This window comes from Podarcis raffonei, chromosome 7 (genome assembly GCF_027172205.1).
Source record: "Podarcis raffonei isolate rPodRaf1 chromosome 7, rPodRaf1.pri, whole genome shotgun sequence".
NCBI lineage: Eukaryota > Metazoa > Chordata > Lepidosauria > Squamata > Lacertidae > Podarcis > Podarcis raffonei.
Genome location: NC_070608.1, coordinates 14,299,202 through 14,320,681, shown reverse-complemented (window position 1 = coordinate 14,320,681; position 21,480 = coordinate 14,299,202). Strand labels below are relative to the sequence as shown.

At 44.5% G+C, this 21,480-nt stretch overlaps 1 protein-coding gene across 2 annotated transcripts in view; it reads left to right on the top strand.

Moving 5' to 3' along the window:
• Positions 1-21,480, top strand: part of FER1L6 (fer-1 like family member 6) — a 117,223-nt gene that overhangs the window by 52,503 nt on the left and 43,240 nt on the right. For both annotated transcript variants that reach the window (XM_053395324.1, XM_053395325.1), the window contains exons 16-23: positions 54-144; positions 2,417-2,536; positions 3,740-3,892; positions 5,765-5,951; positions 8,554-8,678; positions 11,890-12,024; positions 15,478-15,627; positions 20,215-20,325. In XM_053395324.1, the coding sequence (XP_053251299.1) occupies positions 54-144; positions 2,417-2,536; positions 3,740-3,892; positions 5,765-5,951; positions 8,554-8,678; positions 11,890-12,024; positions 15,478-15,627; positions 20,215-20,325 (1,072 nt within the window). The remainder of the gene's footprint in view (positions 1-53; positions 145-2,416; positions 2,537-3,739; positions 3,893-5,764; positions 5,952-8,553; positions 8,679-11,889; positions 12,025-15,477; positions 15,628-20,214; positions 20,326-21,480) is intronic.

The following is a 21,480-nucleotide window of genomic DNA, read 5'->3' as shown; positions in this document are numbered from 1 at the left end:
AATTACGATCCATCGTTATGAAGATACCATCTCTGACTGTGTCTTCATTTCAGGGCCTTCATTGCAAATGCTGAAAAGAAGCCCAAACTGATGAATAGGACGCCTTTGGACAAAAAGAGGCTGACGTTGTATAAGCAAGAATTGGTACGTGAGATATTTTCTTGAATACTAGATGCAATGTGCTATAAAGCTACTCCATCTACCAAGCCTCTTGAGTTCATGCGCCACAATTTGCACAATCTGGCTCACAAATAAATTTGAACAATCTGGCTCACAAATAAAACCACTGTGAAGATTTAGGACAACCAAGCGGTATATAAATGTTGTGAAATGAATGGTGGTGACTTTATGACAAAGAGGCCACACCTGAAGCTTTCATTTAAACAGTTGTGGTTTCTCCCAAAGAATCCTGGGAAGGATAGTATGTTAAGAGTTGTTAGGAGACCAGCATTCCCCTCACAAAGCGACAATTCTCAGAGTGGATTAACAATCAACCTCTCTTCCCATGGAAGAAACCATAGCTCTCTGAGAGTAATAGGTGTCTCCTGACAACTCTCATCTCCTTGAGCAAACTACACTTCCCATAATTCTTTGGTGGGGGGACGCGGGTGGCACTGTGGGTTAAACCACAGAGCCTAGGACTTGCCAATCAGAAGGTCGGCGGTTCGAATCCCCGTGATGGGGTGAGCTCCCGTTGCTCAGTCCCAGCTCCTGCCCACCTAGCAGTTCGAAAGCACGTCAAAGTGCAAGTAGATAAATAGGAAGGTAAACGGCGTTTCCGTGTGCTGATCTGGTTTGCCAGAAGCGGCTTAGGCATGCTGGCCACATGACCCAGAAGCTGTACGCCAGCTCCCTCAGCCAATAAAGCAAGATGAGCGCCGCAACCCCAGAGTCGGCCACGACTAGACCTAATGGTCAGGGGTCCCTTTACCTTTAACAACTCTCATCTCCTTGAGCAAACTACACTTCCCATAATTCTTTGGTGGGGGGGTGGGAACCATGACTATTTAAAGTGGCATAACAGTGCTTTAAATGTGTGGTGTTCCTGTGGCATTTATTTACTTAGTTCTGCAATTGCATGCCAACTAATAATCAATCTCTCGGTGACTTACAATAAATATGCAAAAAACCATACAAAATAAGACATATAATCAAAAGCTATGAAGACATAGAAATCAGCTCTAAAACTGCATATTCACACACCCCCTCAGCCTGTGTAGCTAGTGTGCAGAGCTCCTTGGCGCCACACACTTTCATTGCACATAGAGTGAGTTCTCCTGGGAGCGATGGAACCTGGTGATGCTCTGGGAGAGAATTGTATGGGGTGGGGGACACAGCTGCCCCCTGTGTAAACAATTCAGACTAAGCGGGTGCCTAGGGAGGCATGACTGAAAAGTCAACTGCCACATCAGAAATCTCAGTTCAAGAGATTTTTTCCCTCCTGGCATGGTTGTCTCCCCAGATAAATCAAAAGTGTATCCATAATCTGCTGCAACACCAATATGTGCCACCTTGCCCCAGGTGTCAAAAAAATCTTAAACGGGCCCCGTTCGTATCAATCTAAATGCAATATTTTCAGCAGAAGCAGCTCTTGCGTTCAGATGAGCACCATCAATTGGTGAGGCATTAAATGATGACGGAACTAGTGTTGCATGTATGTGTGTGAACTGGCCCAGTTCTGTAGGTTTGCCCAGAACTGAAAGATGAATAAGGGAAGGCAAAAAAAGGGAGAGAATAGGGCTCTTGCAAATGACAGATTGCTTCCCCGTCTGAGTAATTCACCTGCTGAAAATGCAGGTAGGAATGTGCATCTTTTGCGAAGATAAGATCCTCTTCTGACATCAAATCTATCCCATTGTGACAATTGAGGAAGGCAACCTTTAACTCTATCGCCTGCTTGCTGGAGGATGTTAGCAGAAAGATAAGGTTACCTTTCCTTGCATGTCCCAGTGGATAGCAAGGAATTTGCATTTGGGGATGTGGGAGAAATCCAATTCAGCCCACATTTAAAGGTGAACCTACCTAATTCTCACTTTTCGAAACAATACATGAACAGAAACATAGCCATCCTTTGAAATGCCCACTTCTTCATATTTTGCAATGCATTTCTTTGGTCAAGTAATGTGTTTCGAAATGCATATACTGTGACAAAGTGTGCAGATATATTAGCGAAAAAAATGCATTTGGGGAAATTGCTGTGCAAAAATGTGGTTATCGGGGTGGGAAATCACACTAAAATGCTGATGGATTTTCATGAGGAATTTTGAAAAAGAAAAAAGGAAATGTGGGAATGTGGAATATTGTACTTAAGAATGGAAAAAATGAAAAGTGGAGCGATTGACTCTTGCCGATTGGTCTGCAATGAATCTGACAGGGTAGGTGACTTTAGTAATGCCCTGCCTCTTTGTTGTCATAGGAAGCGATGTCCAAAGATGCCAAAACAATCATCCAGCAGCAAAAGAAGAAGATTCCACTCGAAGAAATGATGCGCGAGACTCAGAACTACATTGGGAAGATCCGTTTCTTAGTCGATGAGGTATAATAATAATAATAATAATTTATTATTTATACCCTGCCCATCTGGCTGGGTTTCCCCAGCCACTCTGGGCGGCTTCCAACTGAATATTAAAAACAATACAGCATCAGACATTAAAAACTTCCCTAAACAGGGCCGCCTTCAGTTGTCTTTTAAAAGTAAAATAGTTGTTTATTGCCTTGACATCTGCTGGGAGGGCGTTCCACAGGGCGGGCGCCACTACCAAGAAGGCCCTCTGCCTGGTTCCCTGTAACCTCACTTCTCGCAATGAGGGAACCATCAGAAGGCCCTTGACGCTGGACCTCAGTGTCCAGGGTAGATGGTGGGGGTGGAGACGCTCCTTCAGGTATACAGGACCAGTATACAGATACAGGTATACAGGTAACTACTCCAGTTTGTTTTCTAGTAGTATGAAAGCTCCTACGTGCATTGGGTGTGTGTGTGTGGAAGGGTGCAGTGTCCAGGCTCCCCCTGTTGTGCTGCTGGATTTAACCGTGGAATGGACTCCCTTCTTGGAGGTTTTTAAGCAGAGGTTGGATGGCCACCTGTCATGGATTCTTTAGCTGAGATTCCTGCATTGCAGGGGTTGGGGTGAAAGACACTTGGGGTCCCTTCCAGCTCTAGAATTACATGATTCTATGAGTGTGGAGGGGGAATCAGATCAGTCCTGAGCTTCTCCTCGCTGTTATTTCAAACGCATACAAGAGGAAATCCTGCTACAGTAGTAGCTTGAGTTAAGAACTTAATTCATTCTGGAGGTCCGTTCTTAACCTGAAACTGTTCTTAACCTGAGGTACCACTTTAGCTAATGGGTCCTCCCACTGCCACCACATGATTTCTGTTCTCATCCTGAAGCAAAGTTCTTAACCTGAGGTACTATTTCTGGGTTAGTGGAGTCTGTAACCTGAAGTGTCTGTAACCTGAGGTACCACTGTATCAGAGAGGCTACAGGCATTTCCACACAGCAACAACCTCTCTTGCCACATTCCCAGGTTTTTTCAAACCTCTCTAATCCTGCAGAAGATTTTTGGAGTGGTGGTGTTGGGTTTAAGGAAACAGAAAGAAGGGCACTTGTTGGAAATGGACTCTTGTTTCTTGATTGACACACAATCAAAGATGGCTGACCTCCCAGCGAAAGCACGCTCTTCACAAGCCTAATGGTGTTCGTGATGGTCAAATCACATGCCTGTCTTTTTTTTCAAGCCTCAGCACACGGTCCCCGATGTCTTCATCTGGATGCTGAGCAACAACAAAAGAGTTGCCTACGCGAGAATCCCAGCCAAAGACTTGCTCTATTCCCCAGTGGCCGAGCAGAGAGGGAAGCACTGTGGGAAGATTAAAACTCACTTCTTGAAAGTAAGTCTGAGAACCTCCCAACCGTATGAGGAGACAGCCATTGTTGTTGGTGTCTCATCTACACTGCCAGACAAATTTATGCAACAACCCACTCCTTTTTTAAAAGAAGAAGAAGAAGAAGAAATTCAGCCATGAATCAGCAAGGGATCCTCCCACCCTGAACAGCCGGTTTTTGAGATCAGTGACAAAGGCTGAATACACACCATACATTTAAAGTACCATATTTTTTGCTCTATAAGACTCACTTTTTCTCTCCTAAAAAGTAAGGGGAAATGTGTGTGCGTCTTATGGAGCGAATGCAGGCTGTGCAGCTATCACAGAAGCCAGAACAGCAAGAGGGATTGCTGCTTTCACTGCGCAGCGATCCCTCTTGTTCTGGCTTCTGAGATTCAGAATATTTTTTTTCTTGTTTTCCTCCTCCAAAAACTAGGTGCGTCTTATGATCTGGTGCATCTTATAGAGCAAAAAATACGGTACTTCCCACTTCCCCAACTCCTTGAAACTGTAGTTTGTTAAGGGTGCTAGGAAATGTAGCTCTGTGAGGGGTAAACTACAGTTCTTGGGACTCTTCACAGAGGTGTGTGTTTCAGATATACTTTAAATGTTTGGTGTCTATGCAGCCTAGATATGGAAACGGGCAATTTCAGCTACGTTTTAATTCCATAGCACTGAGGGCTTACCCAGGTTTCAAAGATTTCTTTTTTTTTTAAATAAATTTTTTATTGGTTTTTCAACATATAATATAAAACAATACAGAAAACAAACACTAACAAACAAACATATAAACATGTATAATTTCATAAAAATTTTTCATATACCCAATTTCAGCAACTTCCCCATGCCTCCCTTTTCTGCATCCCTATTTTAAATTTTTTCAGCAACCCCTGGTCTGAATTACTTATTAATTCCTTTCTTTAACCCTTTTCTTTCCTCTTGTCCAATCATTTATCGCTGCAAATCTGCTATGCTTAAACCATGACATTTTAACACTCCATAATCTTACAAGAATTTTTAAGATAAAGTTTAAATTTCTTCCAGTCTTCCTCCACCGTCTCTTTCCCTTGGTCACGGATTCTGCTCGTCATCTCTGCCAGTCCCATATAGTCAATCACCTTCGTCTGCCACTCTTCCAGTGTGGGTAGTTCTTGTGTCTTCCAATACTTTGCTAGTAACACTCTTGCTGCTGTTGTAGCATACATAAAGAACATCCTATCTTTCTTTGACACCAATTGGCCTACCATGCCCAGGAGAAAAGCCTCTGGTTTTTTATGAAAGGTACACTTAAGCACCTTCTTAATTTCATTATATATCGTTTCCCAGAAGACTTTAATCCTTGGGCACGTCCACCAAAGGTGATAGAAAGTGCCTTCAGTTTCATTACATTTCCAGCATTTGTTGTTGGGCAGATGATAAATTTTTGCAAGCTTGACTGGGGTCATGTACCACCTATAAATCATTTTCATAATATTCTCTCTTAAGGCATTACATGCCGTAAATTTTATACCGGTGGTCCATAACTGTTCCCAGTCAGCAAACATAATGTCATGACCAATGTCCTGTGCCCATTTAATCATAGCTGATTTAACCATTTCATCCTGTGTATTCCATTTCAGCAGCAAATTGTACATTCTAGTTTCAAAGGTTTCAAAGATTTCATCCTTGGAGCATGTAGCCCACCCTGCAATTATTTAAGAGTTTGGCAGCTCCTCTGCTGTTTCAGCTGTTCCTCTCCTCGTTCTGATGGTTTAAATAGGATTGTACATAATTTGTGTTATATAATTATATATTGCACCCTAGTCTGTGATTTTTGGAAGAATGGCTCTTGATAAACAAACAAACTTGACCTTCTGGACACTTCTTCTTTACTTTAAGTTGCCAGGAAAACGGCCTCCTGGCTGGAACGTTCACGGAAAAGTCGACACGTACCTGTGGCTTGGCTCCGCCAAATATGCGCACACAATTTTGGACAACTTGCCTATTGGATATGAAACAGAAACACCTTCGGGAGCAAGCTCAGGACATCACGGCAGCCCTCCGCCTGTTAGCCTGGTTTACAGAAGTAAGACATTCTTTAAATGTAGGAGCATAGCAACGTAGGAAGCTGCCTTATACTCAGCCAGGGTTGTTTGGTTGTCATTATTTTTTAAAAAAAATCATATATTGGGTTCATATGTTTTGTTTTTTAAATTTTTTTATTAACAATTTCAACATAACAGTATATCAAAACATATCAAATTCATTATTCCCCCCCTTTTCCCCATTCCCCATCAAACCCTCCCTCTCCCCCCAAGACTTCCCTCAGCTCCTCTCTCTGATTTCTCAGCACTGTTATTCTCTGCATATTATAAAATTATTTCAATTCTTATATTATCTATCTACCATCTTATCAATCACTAAATTTGTGTATGTTTATTCAAAACCTGCCAAGGAGTCCAATTGATTTTGTTGTCTTTTTAAATACTTTGTAAAAAGTTCCCATTCTTCTTTGAAGTCACAGTTGTCCTTCTCTCACAGTTTGTATGTCAGTTTAGCCAGTTCTACATAGTTCATCAATTTCTCTTGCCACTGTTCTTTTGTCGGGATTTCCTCATTCTTCCATCCTTGTACCATCAAGACTCTTGCTGCTGTTGTAGCATACATGAATAAGTTCTTTGTTTTCCTTGGCAGGTCTTGTCCTACAATCCCTAACAAAAATGCTTCTGGTTTTTTTACAAATGTCATTTTAAACATTTTCTTCAATTCATTATATATCATTTCCCAAAATTTTAAAATTTCTCTACATTCCCACCACATATGATAAAAGGTCCCTTCCGTTTCTTTACATTTCCAACATATGTTTGATATATTGGGTTCATATGTACCGTATTTTTTGCACCATAACACTCACTTTTTTCCTCCTAGAAAGTAAGGGGAAATGTCTGTACGTGTTATGGAGGGAATGCCTACGGGTGGCAGGGGGGATCTGCTGCAGTTGTGAACAGAGGATCCATGGTTCCCCTTCCTTCCCTCCTCCGTGGCTTGCTTTTAAACAGCAAAGCGGGAGAAGAGCCGCTGAGTGGGGAGGAGAGAGGGACAGAGAGCCTGCTTCTTTAAAGGAGCAAAGCAGGAGAGGAGAGGAACCGCTTACACGAGTGTAAGCGGCTCCTGTCCGGTTGGTTCCTTTAAAGCAAGCAGGCTCTCTGTCCCTCTCTCCTCCCCACTCAGCTCGCTACATAGCAGCAAAGTTTTTCAGCTCGCTAAGCCGGGGATGAGTGGGGAGGAGGAAGAAAAGCAGAGCCTGCTTGCTTTAAAGGAGCAAAGTGGGACGGGAGAGGAGCCCTCTCCCCTTATACCCCTCTTCTTCATTATTAGCAGCATCCTTCTCCACACACCCCACGCATGTTCCTTGTCCCTTGAGTGCTTTTCCTTCCCTCCCCACTTAAAACGTGGTTACAAAGCACGGATCCACATGGATCCTCAGGATTTTTGCATTGGGCTACTCCAAACTCACTGTCAGATCACATGTCTGTGGCCACAGCATGAACCACAAAAATAATACATCCACTGTTTCGTTTAGAATATTTTTTTTCTTGTTTTCCTCCTCTAAAAACTACGTGTGTGTTATGGTCGGGTGCGTGTTATAGAGCGAAAAATACGGCAATCCTTAGGTCATGCCTCCTTTCGTACATTCCTGCAGTGGTGGTGGGTGAATTAGTTTGCCGAGGATGATGATGGTGGTGATGATAATACCACCCTCTATCTGTAGACCTCAGGATGGTTCACAACATAAAATTACAATATAAAAAACACAAAATATGTAATTAAAAATATATATGCACCTAGTGACTTGATCCCTTCTTTGATTTGATGGGGCAGCTTTGAGAGGGAGGCCAAGCTGGGAAAACCAGTGGCTAGCCTGTAAGTTTCATCGAACACAGACGGGTTGTATGTGTCTGTCTAGCCTTCCCCCAAGCTGGTGCCCTCCATTTATTTTGGTCTACAGCTGCCATCAGCCCCAACCAGCATGGCCAAAGATTGGGGTTGATGGGAATGCAAACATTTGGAAGTCTAAAGGAGCACCTATCTCAGTACTATCCTGTTCTTGTCTTCATATTCTACACCCTGTGGGGTTAAAATCTACCTGAGTGGCACTTTTCATTGCAGAATTTACACAGAAATAGACCTGCAACACAGTCCTTCTAGGATATTGCCCTCCTGCCCAGACACAGTAGTATACAATGTCTCTACATTGCAGCCATTTATGATTTTTGTTCTGTAAATTAAAAAGACCTGGGGCAAAAAAAGGAGGAATTTATTGATTTATTTTTCTTTTTATTTTGTCATTGGGGTGCTTTTTGTCCCTGGCACTGATAATAATAATAATAATAAATTACAAGTGGGTTCACAAGCAGAATGTGACTCAGGGAAGCTGGTCAGTGACTTCGAGCTGACATGACAAACTTGGCTTTGTTAGGAAATATTAGAACACGGGAAACTATCTTATACTGAATCAGATGACTGGGTGCATATTTCTCAGGATTGTCTACACTGACTGGCAGCTGCTGTCCTGGGTTTCAGGCAGGAGTCTCTCCCAGTCCTACCTGAAGATGAACTTGCAGGATGGACCACTTTGATCCCTCCCCACAGTGATAACTTTCCTTCTTTCTGTTGTGTTTACACAGCCAAGAATGTTTTCCAGCTGAGAGTTCACATGTATCAGGCCAGGGGTCTCATCGCAGCCGACAGCAGTGGGCTTTCTGATCCCTTTGCCAAAGTCACGTTTGTTTCGCACTGCCAGACCACGAAGGTAAGAGCGAGAAGAAGAGAGGGCGGTGGTACAAGAAACTGAAGTATTTATAAGCACAAATAGCATTTTCCCCCAGCATAGAGGTCATCTCCCAGCGTGTGCTGAGTAGGTAAAGGAAGATGTAGTTCATAAATCATTGTTTGCCTGGTTCCCTGTGGCGAGTAAAACACCACAAAGCTACCATCCACTCAGTCATAGGCCAATTACCCCTTCTGGCTTAGTGTTGTCTTCTCGGACTGGTTGGAATTGGCTTCCTAAGTTCTTAACTAGGGTTTTCCCTTGTCTGGTTACTCCTTTTAATTGGAGATATGTCAAAACGAGCATGTGAGCTCCCCAAGTCTGTTAATTAATTAATTAATTAATTAATTAATTAATTAATTAAATTTATTAAATTTCTATACTGCTTTGGATAGCCCAGGCAACAGAGCAAGAGTCACTCTTAATCTCAGGGTTGTGGTTTCCAGTCCTACATTGGGGGAAAAGATTCCTACATTGTGGGGGGTTGGACTGGATGAGCCTCGCGGTCCCTTCTAACTCTGCAATTCTGTGATTCTAAGATTCTATCCCACCCATCACCCGAGGATCACGGGGCAGCCATAGTGGTGAAGCTGACGGAATTTGGAAGCTAACTACCCCTGGGTGGCAGTGTGTTGCCTATCCCAGGGTTATTGCTGGTTTCAGCTCAGGGTTGTTGTTGTTTTAATTACTACTACTACTACTAATAATAATAATAATTTATTATTTATACCCTGCCCATCTGGCTGAGTTTCCCCAGCCACTCTGGGCGGCTCCCAATCGAGTGTTAAAAACAATACAGCATTAAATATTAAAAACTTCCCTAAACAATTGATTAATTAATTCCCTAATTCAAAAAAACCCCCACACAAAGCCACTAGATTTTACATTTACTATATTGATCATTTTCTGGTCTGATGCTGGAGCCCACCAGGAAATCAGCTAGGCTGGAGGCAAGGCTGCAGCACCATGGATAGCTCCAAGCAAGCCACTTCCGCAAAGTTTTGGAGCAGACTGAGACCTGCTTCTACCGCCTTCAGAGCCATCAAGGGGAAAGCTTCTGGGCTGAATGCAGGCATTCCTCCTTCATCCCATAGTCCCCCTCCTGATGCACTCCCAGCGCTGCCGGACTATGATGTGTGGCAAGAAGCATCTGATTCGTCAGGCCCAAGGGAGGGTGTCCATGACGGACCAGGCTCTGACTCTATATGGGCCTTGGTGGTCTAAGGCAGGCTTGTCCAACTTCCAAGAGACCGCAATCTACTCCCGCTATAAAAAAACTGGTGATGATCTACCCACTGGATTGACCAAAGTTGTTGGGCTTTTTGGAGAAGTCAAAGTTGTTAAACTTTTTTGAGGAGCTCAAATTTGGTTGTTTTTTGTTTTGTTTTGAGGTGGTGGAAGGGGTCTCGCGATCTACTGCGATCTACCACAGGCATCCACGATCTACCAGTAGATCACGATCTACCTGTTGGCCATCCCTGGGCTAGGGATTTCTTCTGAAAGTTCTTATCTAACCATCTCAGGTGCAGTGGGTTCCCTGTCTACCACCATCAGTTCTGAGCCCTGACCCAGACCCATATGGTGCCCCTGCACCCTAGATCACTGGTGGATGGGGAGTGGGGTCATGACAATTTCATTTTCAATTTGTTTGTCCTCTTTTATCGCTCAACCCATCCGATTGCCTTAGATTGTGAGCCCCTAGGGCACGAGGCTATTAACATTTAGAATAACTGCTGCAAGCTGGTCTGAGCTTATGGGACACAGTGCGACATAGACTCAAATAAATTTGACAAAGCTGCTTTGAACCCATGGGATCGACTGGGATATAGACTCAAATAAAATTGTCTAATCCCCCTTTTAAGCCATCTGAGGCAGTAGCCATCACTGCATTCTTATGGCAGGGAACCTGATAAATTGTGTGCATGCAAAAAGCGTTTGTTTCGTCTGTCCTGAATCTACTGCCAGTTGATTTCATTAGGTGACCAGACTACAGGTTTTTAGCATTTTATGAGCATGTCTCCCTATCCATGCACACCATCCATAACATTATAAACGTACACCATGTCCCCACTTTATTTTTCTCTTCTACAGTATTGTAAGGCTGCAATCCTGTACATGATTACCTGGCTGTAAATCACATGGAAATAAATTGGACTTACCTCTGAGTAGGCATATAAACATTTGCTCTGTAAATCTTGGAGAATGTCAGACTTTATATGTGCCAGTAATGCTTTCTATAGGCAATAGATTCTAGGCTGCACCTGAAATTGTTTTTATGATGGTACATGAGCTCCAATAAAGAATAAGTAATTGCTGGAGAATCCTCATTTCTATATAAGGGCATTCCAGAAATTTTTATTGAAGTGATTCCCACCCCCAGTTTCAGTACATTTTTATCCTCAAAATATATCTTCAGTGTTTGCTGTCATACCAGTTAAAGGGATGCTTAAAAGGAGGAACATCAGAGCAAACACAGCTCATTTGTAGAGCACATGTGCTGCACTGCACCAGAAGGACTCCTGTTTATTGTTCACTCATTTACAGTGCCAAGCTTTTGATCCACGTTCACAGAGCACTAACCAAAATACTTACGTATCACGTACATTGTTATGAAATACTACTGTTTGATGCGTTGTTTCTCAAACCAGTTTCACACTGATTGGAGTCCTTAATCCATTCCAAATTCATCTCTAGCCAGGGTGTGCGTAGGGTAACGACATCCCTGTCGTGTCGACGCCCCCCTGGTGTGCGCACACAAAGAGAAATGGATCTGACACTAATGAAGCTGTGCTGATGTGAACAGCTGCAGGGGGAGAAAGAGCTGTGAAACACACAGTGTGTGTGTGTGTGTGTGTGGACATCTCCATAGCACTCTGTGGTGGTTATATCTGCTCCCAACCACTGCCAGAGCAAGTTGCTTGCTTGGAGCTGTCCGTGGTCCTGAAGCCATGCCTCCTGTAGTTGGCATCTGTTTTTATTGTTGAATCATTTCGGAGAGTTTCATGGCAAGTGATTCATAAATGAAATTAAATCAATTGTTCAAAATATAGCCAAATGAATTATGAATATATATATAAAATCTGTGTGTAAATATGCATATTATTCCATAGCACAAATAGAATGTCCCAAGAGAGCTCATCTAAGGGGCAGGAGTCTTGTCTACTCTAATGCACTACTTTCCCCCCACCATTAGATCATACAACAAACTTTGTCTCCAACGTGGAATCAAATGCTGCTGTTTAATAATATTGTGCTTCACGGGGATGGAAAAGAAATTGCTGAATTCCCCCCAGTGATCGTCGTAGAGCTCTATGATGATGATGCAGTGGTAAATATGATTTTCTTCACCTTGTTTGTTTGTTTGTTTCAACCTCAATATGGGTGGAATTCAGAGTAGTGCTAAGGAGATGCTGAATTAGTGCAAGCATTTGCGTTTCAAGGCGCCCAAGCCACCCCCAGGAGAATAAAGAGACAAGGACACAGAATTTTAGGCCACAACTGTATTGGTTACAGAATGTGAGCGGTATTGGCTTAGGCATTGGCATCAATAGACTATATCTGACTTCTGCCCGCCTTGCAGGAAGTCTGGTAAGGGTAAACCACCAGTAGGGGGAGCCCCGCCAATGCAGATCGACTCGAGCATCCCCCAGGTTCCTGCTGGGGTAGTGGCATGGCCCTAGTCCTTCCCCCAGCTTCAGGCGAGATCTATACCCCCAGATTCCTTTAAAGGAAAACCCTTAAGTATGGAGGGGCAGGTGATGGCTGCACCTCCCCTCCCCCACATCGCTATTCCAATGCCTAACCACCAAACCTTACAAAGTTGTGATGATTGCTACGAGGTAGGTGAAAACCAAGTGGCTGGTGCCAATTTGCCAAGTGGAAAAAGTCCTACCAGGCCCCTCAACGGCAACCAACCGAAGTCCATAGCAAGGTCAATGGCACAACCTGAAGAACGGGTGGGAAGACGGGAGATCCGTGGCGTGAGGCTGAAAGCGGAAGCCTCAGAATCGCACCATGGCTTAAATCGTCCCTGGCCATGCCCTCAAGCGACCTGATTGGCCGCCTGGCAACCTGAAATGGCCAGGGTCTCCCCCAGCGTGACGCTGAGGGGAGTGGCTAGGTGGCCAGACCGCAACCTGGCCCCACCAGGAAGTGGACCCAATTTCTGCTTGCCTGGTGGAATGATCTCCCTTCTCATCTCTCCACATGGTGTTAGGAGGTGGTGGTCTCATGATTACCCACCCCCAAAGCTGATTGGGGAGTTGGGGGCAGAGAAGAGGGGCAATCCTTGTTGCACCAGTGGGATCCATTGAGCTGGCTCCCACAAGCGCAAGTGTCAGCGCTGCCCAAGGTCCCAGCTCACACAAGACCAACGCTGCTTCTTGCTCAAGTTAAAAAGTCTTTATTGAAGTTCAGTCTCATTTCCAGACGCGCAGCGCGCAACGCTACATCTATCCATCAGACCGTAGAAGTCCCATCTGAATCTCCTCCCCCCTGACACCAGCTTAAGATTCTAGCCTTACTCCACCTCTTCCTCTGTTCCTTCTTTCTCTGGGTCCTTCTGCTAGTCGGAGTCTCAGCCCTCCAAGATTCTTCTGACGCTGATTCTCCCGACTCCTCCCCCCCTCTCTTTCGGGCTTTAGGACCTGGCTCCCAATGGGGGTTTTCTGCTGTCCCGCGCTCCTCCACATTTGAACTTGGTGCGCACGCGCAGCCTCCCACTTTCCTTCTGACCGTTACACTTGTGTCACTGCTCCCCCTTTCGGGGAGGCTAGCTGGACCTGGCCTTCCCTCCGTCTCCCCACTCCCCGATGGAGGAGAAGCTGGTCCTGACTCACGTGACTCTTCCCCCCCACTGTGCTCTGACGGGGGAACTGGCCCTACTCCTCCGCTACTCCTTTGGGACTCCCCTCTGGTTCCTTGTTTATGGATCGTCCCTCCTGGGATTCGACTCGCCCTTACCATAGGCGCCCCCTCCTGGGAATCTTCTGATTCGCTGGAGAAGCTCATGGAATCTCTCGGTCCACTGTCATATTCCCCTACGCTCCCCTCTGATTCCTCTCCTCCGCTCTCTATTCGCTCTCTCCCCTGCTCTTCTGCTCCTGAGCCTCTGACAGCAAGTATTTAGTTAAATCCAGCCCTGAGCCCCTGTATTACATTTGCTTACATAGCAAATGACGCTGATCGTTCAAAGGTTTGAATGAACTGTCCTTTTTTAATAGAGTGCAGTGATGCATTGGATGCCTGGACAAATTATAATTTATCATTTATTCCATTTACATCTTGCCCTTCCTCCCAACGGAAATTATGCATAGCTCTGTGTTTGTGTTACGTAATTTATCCCACTTCCGTCCAACATGTAGAAAGGGCTAAGAAAAGAAACAGTGTCCTCTTCCATTACAAAGGTTGCCAACTTTTGATTTCAGAAACGCTGGTCTCCTTTTCTGGGGTAACAGGAGCAAATCTGGGAGGGCTGCAGAGGGCGAGGAAGGTATCAAATGTTGTCCAGGGCCACCTAAAAAGGCACTGCATGCTGCCCCTAGGCCATGTGTTAGACCACTCAAGTCTAGCAGGCTTCCTCAACCTCGGTCTTCCAGATGTTTTGAGACTATCATCCCTGACCACTGGTTCTGCTAGCTAGGGATCATGGGAGTTGTAGGCCAAAAACATCTGGAGGGCTGAGGTTGAGGAAGCCTGCTCTAGAGCAGAGGTGAGGAGCCTTCTGCAACCCTCAGTTGACAATTCTGAGTGACAGAGTGACCTGTCGTTGCCATGGCAGTCTTCTGAAAGGGGAGTGGAAGAACATGTCAGAGCAAAAAGGAGTGCCCTCATCATCTTTCGGCTCTGGTATATGGGCCCTTGTGGATTTCCCCCAGGGTATGGTACCCCATGACAAGTGTTGTTGTTTTTTTAAGGTCCCCATTCCTACTTTCTTCGTGGTCAGCTCTTCAAGGCTGAGGCCCAGCATCACAAAACAGAGCACAGCTTGTAGCATGATATCTGCTGGCTGCTGGGTCACTAATAATAATAATAATAATAATAATAATTTTTATTTATACCCCGCCCTCCCCAGCCAAGGCCGGGCTCAGGGCAGCTAACAAGCAATAATAAAAACAAGTTGAATGGATACAACTTAAAAACAAGATTAAAATACAACATTAAAATATTAAAATGCAGCCTCATCACAGGAGGAGAAAGGAAAAGAAAGAGGGGGAGGGAATCAAATTGGCTCCAAGCCAAAGGCCAGGTGGAACAACTCTGTTTTACAGGCCCTGCGGAAAGAAATCAGATCCTGCAGGGCCCTGGTCTCATGAGACAGAGCGTTCCACCAGGCCGGAGCCAGTGCTGAAAAGGCCCTGGCTCTGGTTGAGGCTAATCTGACTTCCTTAGGGCCCGGGACCTCTGGGGTATTGCTATTTATGGACCTTAAGGTCCTCCATGGGGCATAGCGGGAGAGGCGGTCCCATAGGTACGAGGATCCTAGGCCGTGAAGGGCCTAAAGACACACCAAGCATTTAAAGCATTTTTACAGAACATGGCTATATCCCAATGAATCCTGGGAGCTGTAGTTCGTGAAAGGTGATGGAAACTGTGAGGGGTAAACTATAGTTTCCATGATTCTTTGGGTGACACCATGCGCATTGAATGTGCTTTGCATACATGGTGTGGACGTGATCTTCTGCATATCCCAAACTCTGGTTGTAGGGGTGGTTTTGTATGAACGGCACAATGTGAAGATAAATGACGTTCTGCTAAGTCTCTCTTTTTTAAAAACGTCTAGGGTAAATCAGAATATATTGGTTCTACCGTTGCTGCTCCTGTGACAACATTGGCTGGTCAGAAATATGAGCCGCCTAAACTGAGTTACCACCCGGTGTACTTTGGAAATATTTCTGGAGGGGATCTCCTTGCTGCATTTGAATTGCTGCAGGTGAGCTTCAACGAATATTCTTATCCATGTTTTTTTATTGGTGAATGTCTGAAAACAACCAGGGCAGGATGATACACAGTATGGTGCATTTGCAACACAGGGTTGCTGTTGTTTGTGTGTGTGTATGTGATTTTTCTTTTTGCTGGGACAAGGAGATGAAAGCTATCCCTTCCTGGGTCTCCTCGCCCTTTCAAAGTATTCTACTGCTGCTGCTTTGTGTATGTATGCATGGTTCACACACAATGCTAAACCACGGTTTGTCAGCCATGGTTCAATAAACCATGGTTTAGTGTTGAGTGTGAACCCAGCTCAGCAGCCTAACTATGATTTACTAACTGTGGTTAAAATTTGCACGTGAACCAAGGTTTGTGGTTGGTTTATCCTATTTAGTGACTCTGAACCAAAGCTTAGCATTGCGTGTGAACTAAGGAGCCACCCAAAAGCTACAGAGTTGTAAGTGAAGAACAGCAAAATATTCAAGCCACTCTCAAGGCTCACTTGTGCTCACTGGCGCTTTTAACTATTCTGTTGCGTAATAGGCCAGGGTTTAAGATGCTTTAGCTTTACCTATGGTTTCTTAACTATGGTTAATCTGAATGATGACCAAGGGTTAGCAAATTGTGCGAACCAGGCAAATAAGCGCAAAAACCCAGCTACCACCTGAAGTAATAGAGAGGATTGCTTGCTCATGAGAAAACTGACTGGTGGGGAGGACTCCTTCAGGAACTGGAATCCTTCCCAACCACGAGATCTTCTGTTTTCATAAAACCAGGCTAGATAATGTGTTGCAATCCAGAGACTGGGAACTACAATTCCCATCTTCCCTGACTATTGGTCATAAATGCTGGGCTGGCCCAAGACATTTTGCTACCTCAGCAGAAGAAAATATGGTGTCTCATATTTTTGTGATTATTTTGTTTTAATCACACTTTAATTGTACACACTTTCACCTAAAACATGTATTATCCATGCATTCTTCTAAAATATATGATTTTTAATGTTTTTGATGCATTTGTAGACACAATTTTAGAAGTATTGCAAAATTTGAAGACGTGCATAATCTGATTGGCAGCATCCTTCCAATCCATATATAAATCTGGGACCAGCAAGTTAGGTCATTTCACTTTAAAATGCAGACTGAATAAATTCTTTTCCAACCCTAGTTCTGATGTAGTTCTCAACTTAAAAAAAAAGTATCAAATTACATTTAAAGATGCATATTTGCAGGGTGACAGTATGTAGATGCATTTAAATATGCATTTAAAAGCATTTTTTGCACAAATGAAGATTAATGTGAAAATGGGATTGAACAGATTTATGGATTAATGCATATTAAAGTGTCAGGGACTGGAGACAGACTGATTTCCCTGTCCCTGGAGATTTATTAGTATCAGCTTTATCAGTTTGCAAAAGTCAGGGAGGCCTTTTCCTCTGTTTTACCTACAACTGCTTTAGAATTCTGCTCAGTGCCGACTGTTCTATATATAGAGGACAGTAAATCATCTTATAACTCTCACTGCTTTCCATATTTCCGCAGCTCACCAGTATATTTAGACAAGGCTTTTCTGTGCTTCAGCAAGGTATTAAATGCAACTTCTCTTCTTCAGCATAAACACTCCCCTTTGGTTAATCTGAGTCCATAAAAAACAGGTGGCACTCATTTGATAGAAACAAAAGCTGCAAACTTTATATGTCCCCTAAGATTGCTCCTCCGTGCCTTGACCTTTCCAAGAGAAATAATTTAGCTTCATCGCTGGGAAGAACTTTGAATAACCTTTCATTTGTGAGCGGCAGTAATTATATTATGACTCTGCCAATGGATGGATGTGATTATCCTGTAGCTACCTTGTGAAAAACTCTATCGCCTCATAATGGACCTGTATTGGTAAAAACTGTCTGAATCAGGCTGCTCCCTCAGAAAACTAAAATTTAATGTGAGACAATCACAGTGGACCAGTATGCATGTATAGAGTGTTAGGGGAGGGGTAGGACCTCTGGTGGGGGACATGTTGTGCTCTTTCTGGGGTAGTTTGTCCACCTTTGGTCCTCACTCCTGCACTCAGCTCTCACCTGTGGCTCCTAGAAGCTGTCAGCATGTGGTAGCAGCCAGACTCCGGGAACAGCTTTGACTGGCTGGCTAAACAGAGTGAGGGTAGCCGATGGGTCTCAAACTCTCAGTGAGATAGCGACTTCGCCTGCATGAGAAGACAAGTTCTGGCAGATTGAGCAGACAAGACCAATTGTGGGTCCAACGGTCAAGAAAGTGGTTTCTGCTCTCGAGAGTAGTGAGGAGCAGATGAAGCTGTCAACCTGGGAAGGTAGCCCATCGAGGAGAAGGAGAACTCTGTTGCCTTGCAGGGTATCTTCAGGAGAAGAAAAGGCTAAGGAGTAAACCCTGCACCAATCCAGAGTGGGGTCCCTAAAGCGGTTGGATGGCGTCTTATACACCCCCTTTCAGCAACTCTGCAGCCAACCTGGTGCCATAAATGGCCTCGGCCCAGTATACCTGAAGGAGCGTCTCCACCCCCATCGTTCAGCCTGGACACTGAGGTCTACTTCTGGGGGCCTTCTGGCAGTTCCCTCCCTGCATGAAGTGAGGTTACAGGAAACCAGGCACTTCTCAGTAGTGGCACCCACCCTGTGGAACACCCTCCTATCAGATATCAAGGAAATAAACAACTATCTGACTTTTAGAAGACATGTGAAGGCAGCCCTGTTTAGGGAAGTTTTTAATGTTTGATGTTTTATTGTATTTTTAATATTTTGTTGGAAGCTGCCCAGAGTGGCTGGGCAAACCCAGCCAGATGGGCGGGGTATAAATAAGAAACAAAAACAACAACTCAGGGCCTCATTCAGTGCTGATAACCCAGTGGTTTGGCTTCACCCCCTGAGGCACACTCCATTGTGTCTCAAGACAGATGGATGCTAACAATAAGTACGCAGTTGGGGCTGGTCCATTAGAGTGAACGGGGCCTTCCTCATCATCCTTCATGTTCTTTTATGCAGTCCCCAGCTGCCTGCCATCTTACTTACATTTTGTCAGTGTGGTGTAGTGGTTAAGAGCGGTAGTCACGTAATCTGGGGAACCGGGTTCACGTCTCCGCTCCTCCACATGCAGCTGCTGGGTGACCTTGGGCCAGTCACACTTCTTTGAAGTCTCTCAGCCCCACTCACCTCACAGAGTGTTTGTTGTGGGGGAGGAAGGGAAAGGAGATTGTTAGCTGCTTTGAGACTCCTGAAGGGGAGTGAAAGGCGGGATATCAAATCCAAACTCTTCTTCTTCTTCTTCTTGTCCAGGGAGTTGGTACTGGCTGTCGGCTTCCTTCTCCTTAGTCTCAGTGTTGCTATCAAAGGACTCAGTATCGAGGAGGATGGGGTCAAATCAGAATTAGCTGGCTCTTAGGTGGTTACATCCAAAATTTGGTAGAGAAATTTGGATTTGGTGCTGGTGGGCTGAGCAGTGCAAACTACTTTGAAACCATTGTGTCAGCCAATGAATTAATTTCCCTTTCTCAGTTATTGGCTCCAACCACTTGATTTGGGTAATTCAATAACACAGAAGAGCTTTCCAGGGATCATCTTATATGCAATGAATGGCTTTGTGTACAGCAAAACGGCTCTCTAAAGCCTTTCCGTTTTGTCGCACTTCCAAAGCGTGTTTCTAATTTTAGCTACTGTAAATGCAAACAGAGTGGAAAGCCCAAAAGATCCAGGAATCTTTACTGTTCAGCAGATGGGAGGAGATGTTTGGAATAAGCCAGACACAGCAAACAATTCCAAATTAGCCTTAAGAACCGAAGGTGTGAATTTCAGCAACGTTGTTGTGACTGCTGTGAAGAATATGACTATGTCAAACAATGTATGTAGCTGAGAATTAGGAACATAGGAAGCTGTCCTCTACCAACTCAGAACGTTGTTTCATGAGGCTCAGTATTGTCTCCACTGAACGACAACCGCTCTCCAGGGTTTCAGACATAATACTAGTAATAATCTTTTAGCTGGCACATCTTCTCGACTGCATATTCTAGGAGCATCCAACACCTGCTCCAATTAGTATAACTGGAAAAATGGCCACAGATTCTCATAAACCATCTGGCCTACTTGTGCAATGGGGTGGCACTGTGGTCTAAACCACTAAGCCTCTTGGGCTTGCTGTTTGGAAGGTTGGCGGTTCGAATCCCCGCGACGGGGTGAGCTCCCATTGCTCTGTCCCAGCTTCTGCCAACCTAGCAGTTCAAAAGCATGCCAGTGCAAGTAGATAAATAGGTACTGCTGTGGCAGGAGGGTAAATGGTGTTTCCGTGCGCCCATCACGGTCCTCCGTGTGCCAGTAGTGGTTAAGTCATGCTGGCCACATGACCTGGAAAGCTGTCTGTGGACAAATGCCAGCTCCCTCGGCCTGAAAGCAAGATGATCACTGCAACCCCATAGTCGCCTTTGACTGGACTTAAACATCCAGGGGTCATTGACCTTAACCTCTCTTTTTTTGGCTTGCAGTGAAAATTGATGGGGAATCTTTGTAGGGTCTTACTTTTCCTTAAAAGCAGCATATCTAAATAGTAAACATTGAGATGGCTTCATTTTGCAGATCTCCGATTCCGGCCCTGAAAACCTCCCACCTGTGGATCCTGCAGATGCCAGTATGATCTACCCAGTCCCAGCCAACATCAGACCTGTCTTGAGTAAATACAGAGTAGAGGTGAGTTAACACAAAATGATGTGTCGGGGTCTCATTTCTTATCAGCCTTAGGCTATACCTTCACATTTCTATAGCTTCCTGATCTATGACTGTCATCTCTGCTCCGATGCGTCAGTCGAACTTTCTACTTTGTTTTCAAGCATTCGCCTGCACGTTCCACTGCTTAAATGCTGGCGGGGGGCGGGTTTAAAAACTGTTCCAAGAAGGGAGTAAGGGGCAGAAATGCGGCTTTGCAAATGTCACAAAGGCCACCAATCAGCACTCTGCACAGCCTTGCTTCAAGGAGGGTGCAACATATGGCTTCTTGAGTGATGTAAGAGTTTACCAATTACTACCCTGCAAACTCGAAACGTTTCCCTTTAAGCTCTACCAAGGAGAGAAAGTCACTCAAAATGCAGCATGGTGAGTCTGCCATTGCAGCAGGCTCACTGCTAAAATGATTCTAGATCATTTTGGAGAGACCTGGTCTGAATAGAAATATTGGATTCTTGTCTCATTACACATGATAAAGCAATTTTTCATCACCTGCATACTATCCCTTGCTTTTTCCTGTTGGACTAATTGCAGTTGTTAACAGTCGTCCACAGGTTTATCATACCCATTGAGCCAATCACCCATCTCCTACTACCATTCTGAGAAAAACCCCACCCCACCCTCCCACTGTATATAAGGGGCTGGTGACTTCTTTTTCAGTGTATCTGAAGAAGTGTGCTTGCACACGAAAGCTTATACCTAGAACAAACTTAGTTGGTCTCTAAGGTGCAACTGGACTATTTTTTTAATTTTTTATTTTGACTGCTAAAATGATGTGCATCTGCTGTACCCACTTTTGGTAAAGGAGCTTAAGACACCCCATTGATATTCACTGTGTATCTTGTTTGTAAATCACACTTCATCCTTCAGGTTGCTAGAACATGGATATACCTGCAGTTGGTCCTCAAAATACTCCCAAGAATTAGGCACGGTTGAGAGTAGATAGTGGCTTACCCTAACCCCCATACCCAATCCTGCAAATGAGCTTCATGGCTAAATAAAGCTTTGAACCCAAGTCTTTCCAAATCAAGGCCAACTTGGGTCACTCCCAGACATTATTGGAGGATGGTTGGAGGATGGATGGTGGCTAACAGATTGAGGTTGAATCCTGACAAGACAGAA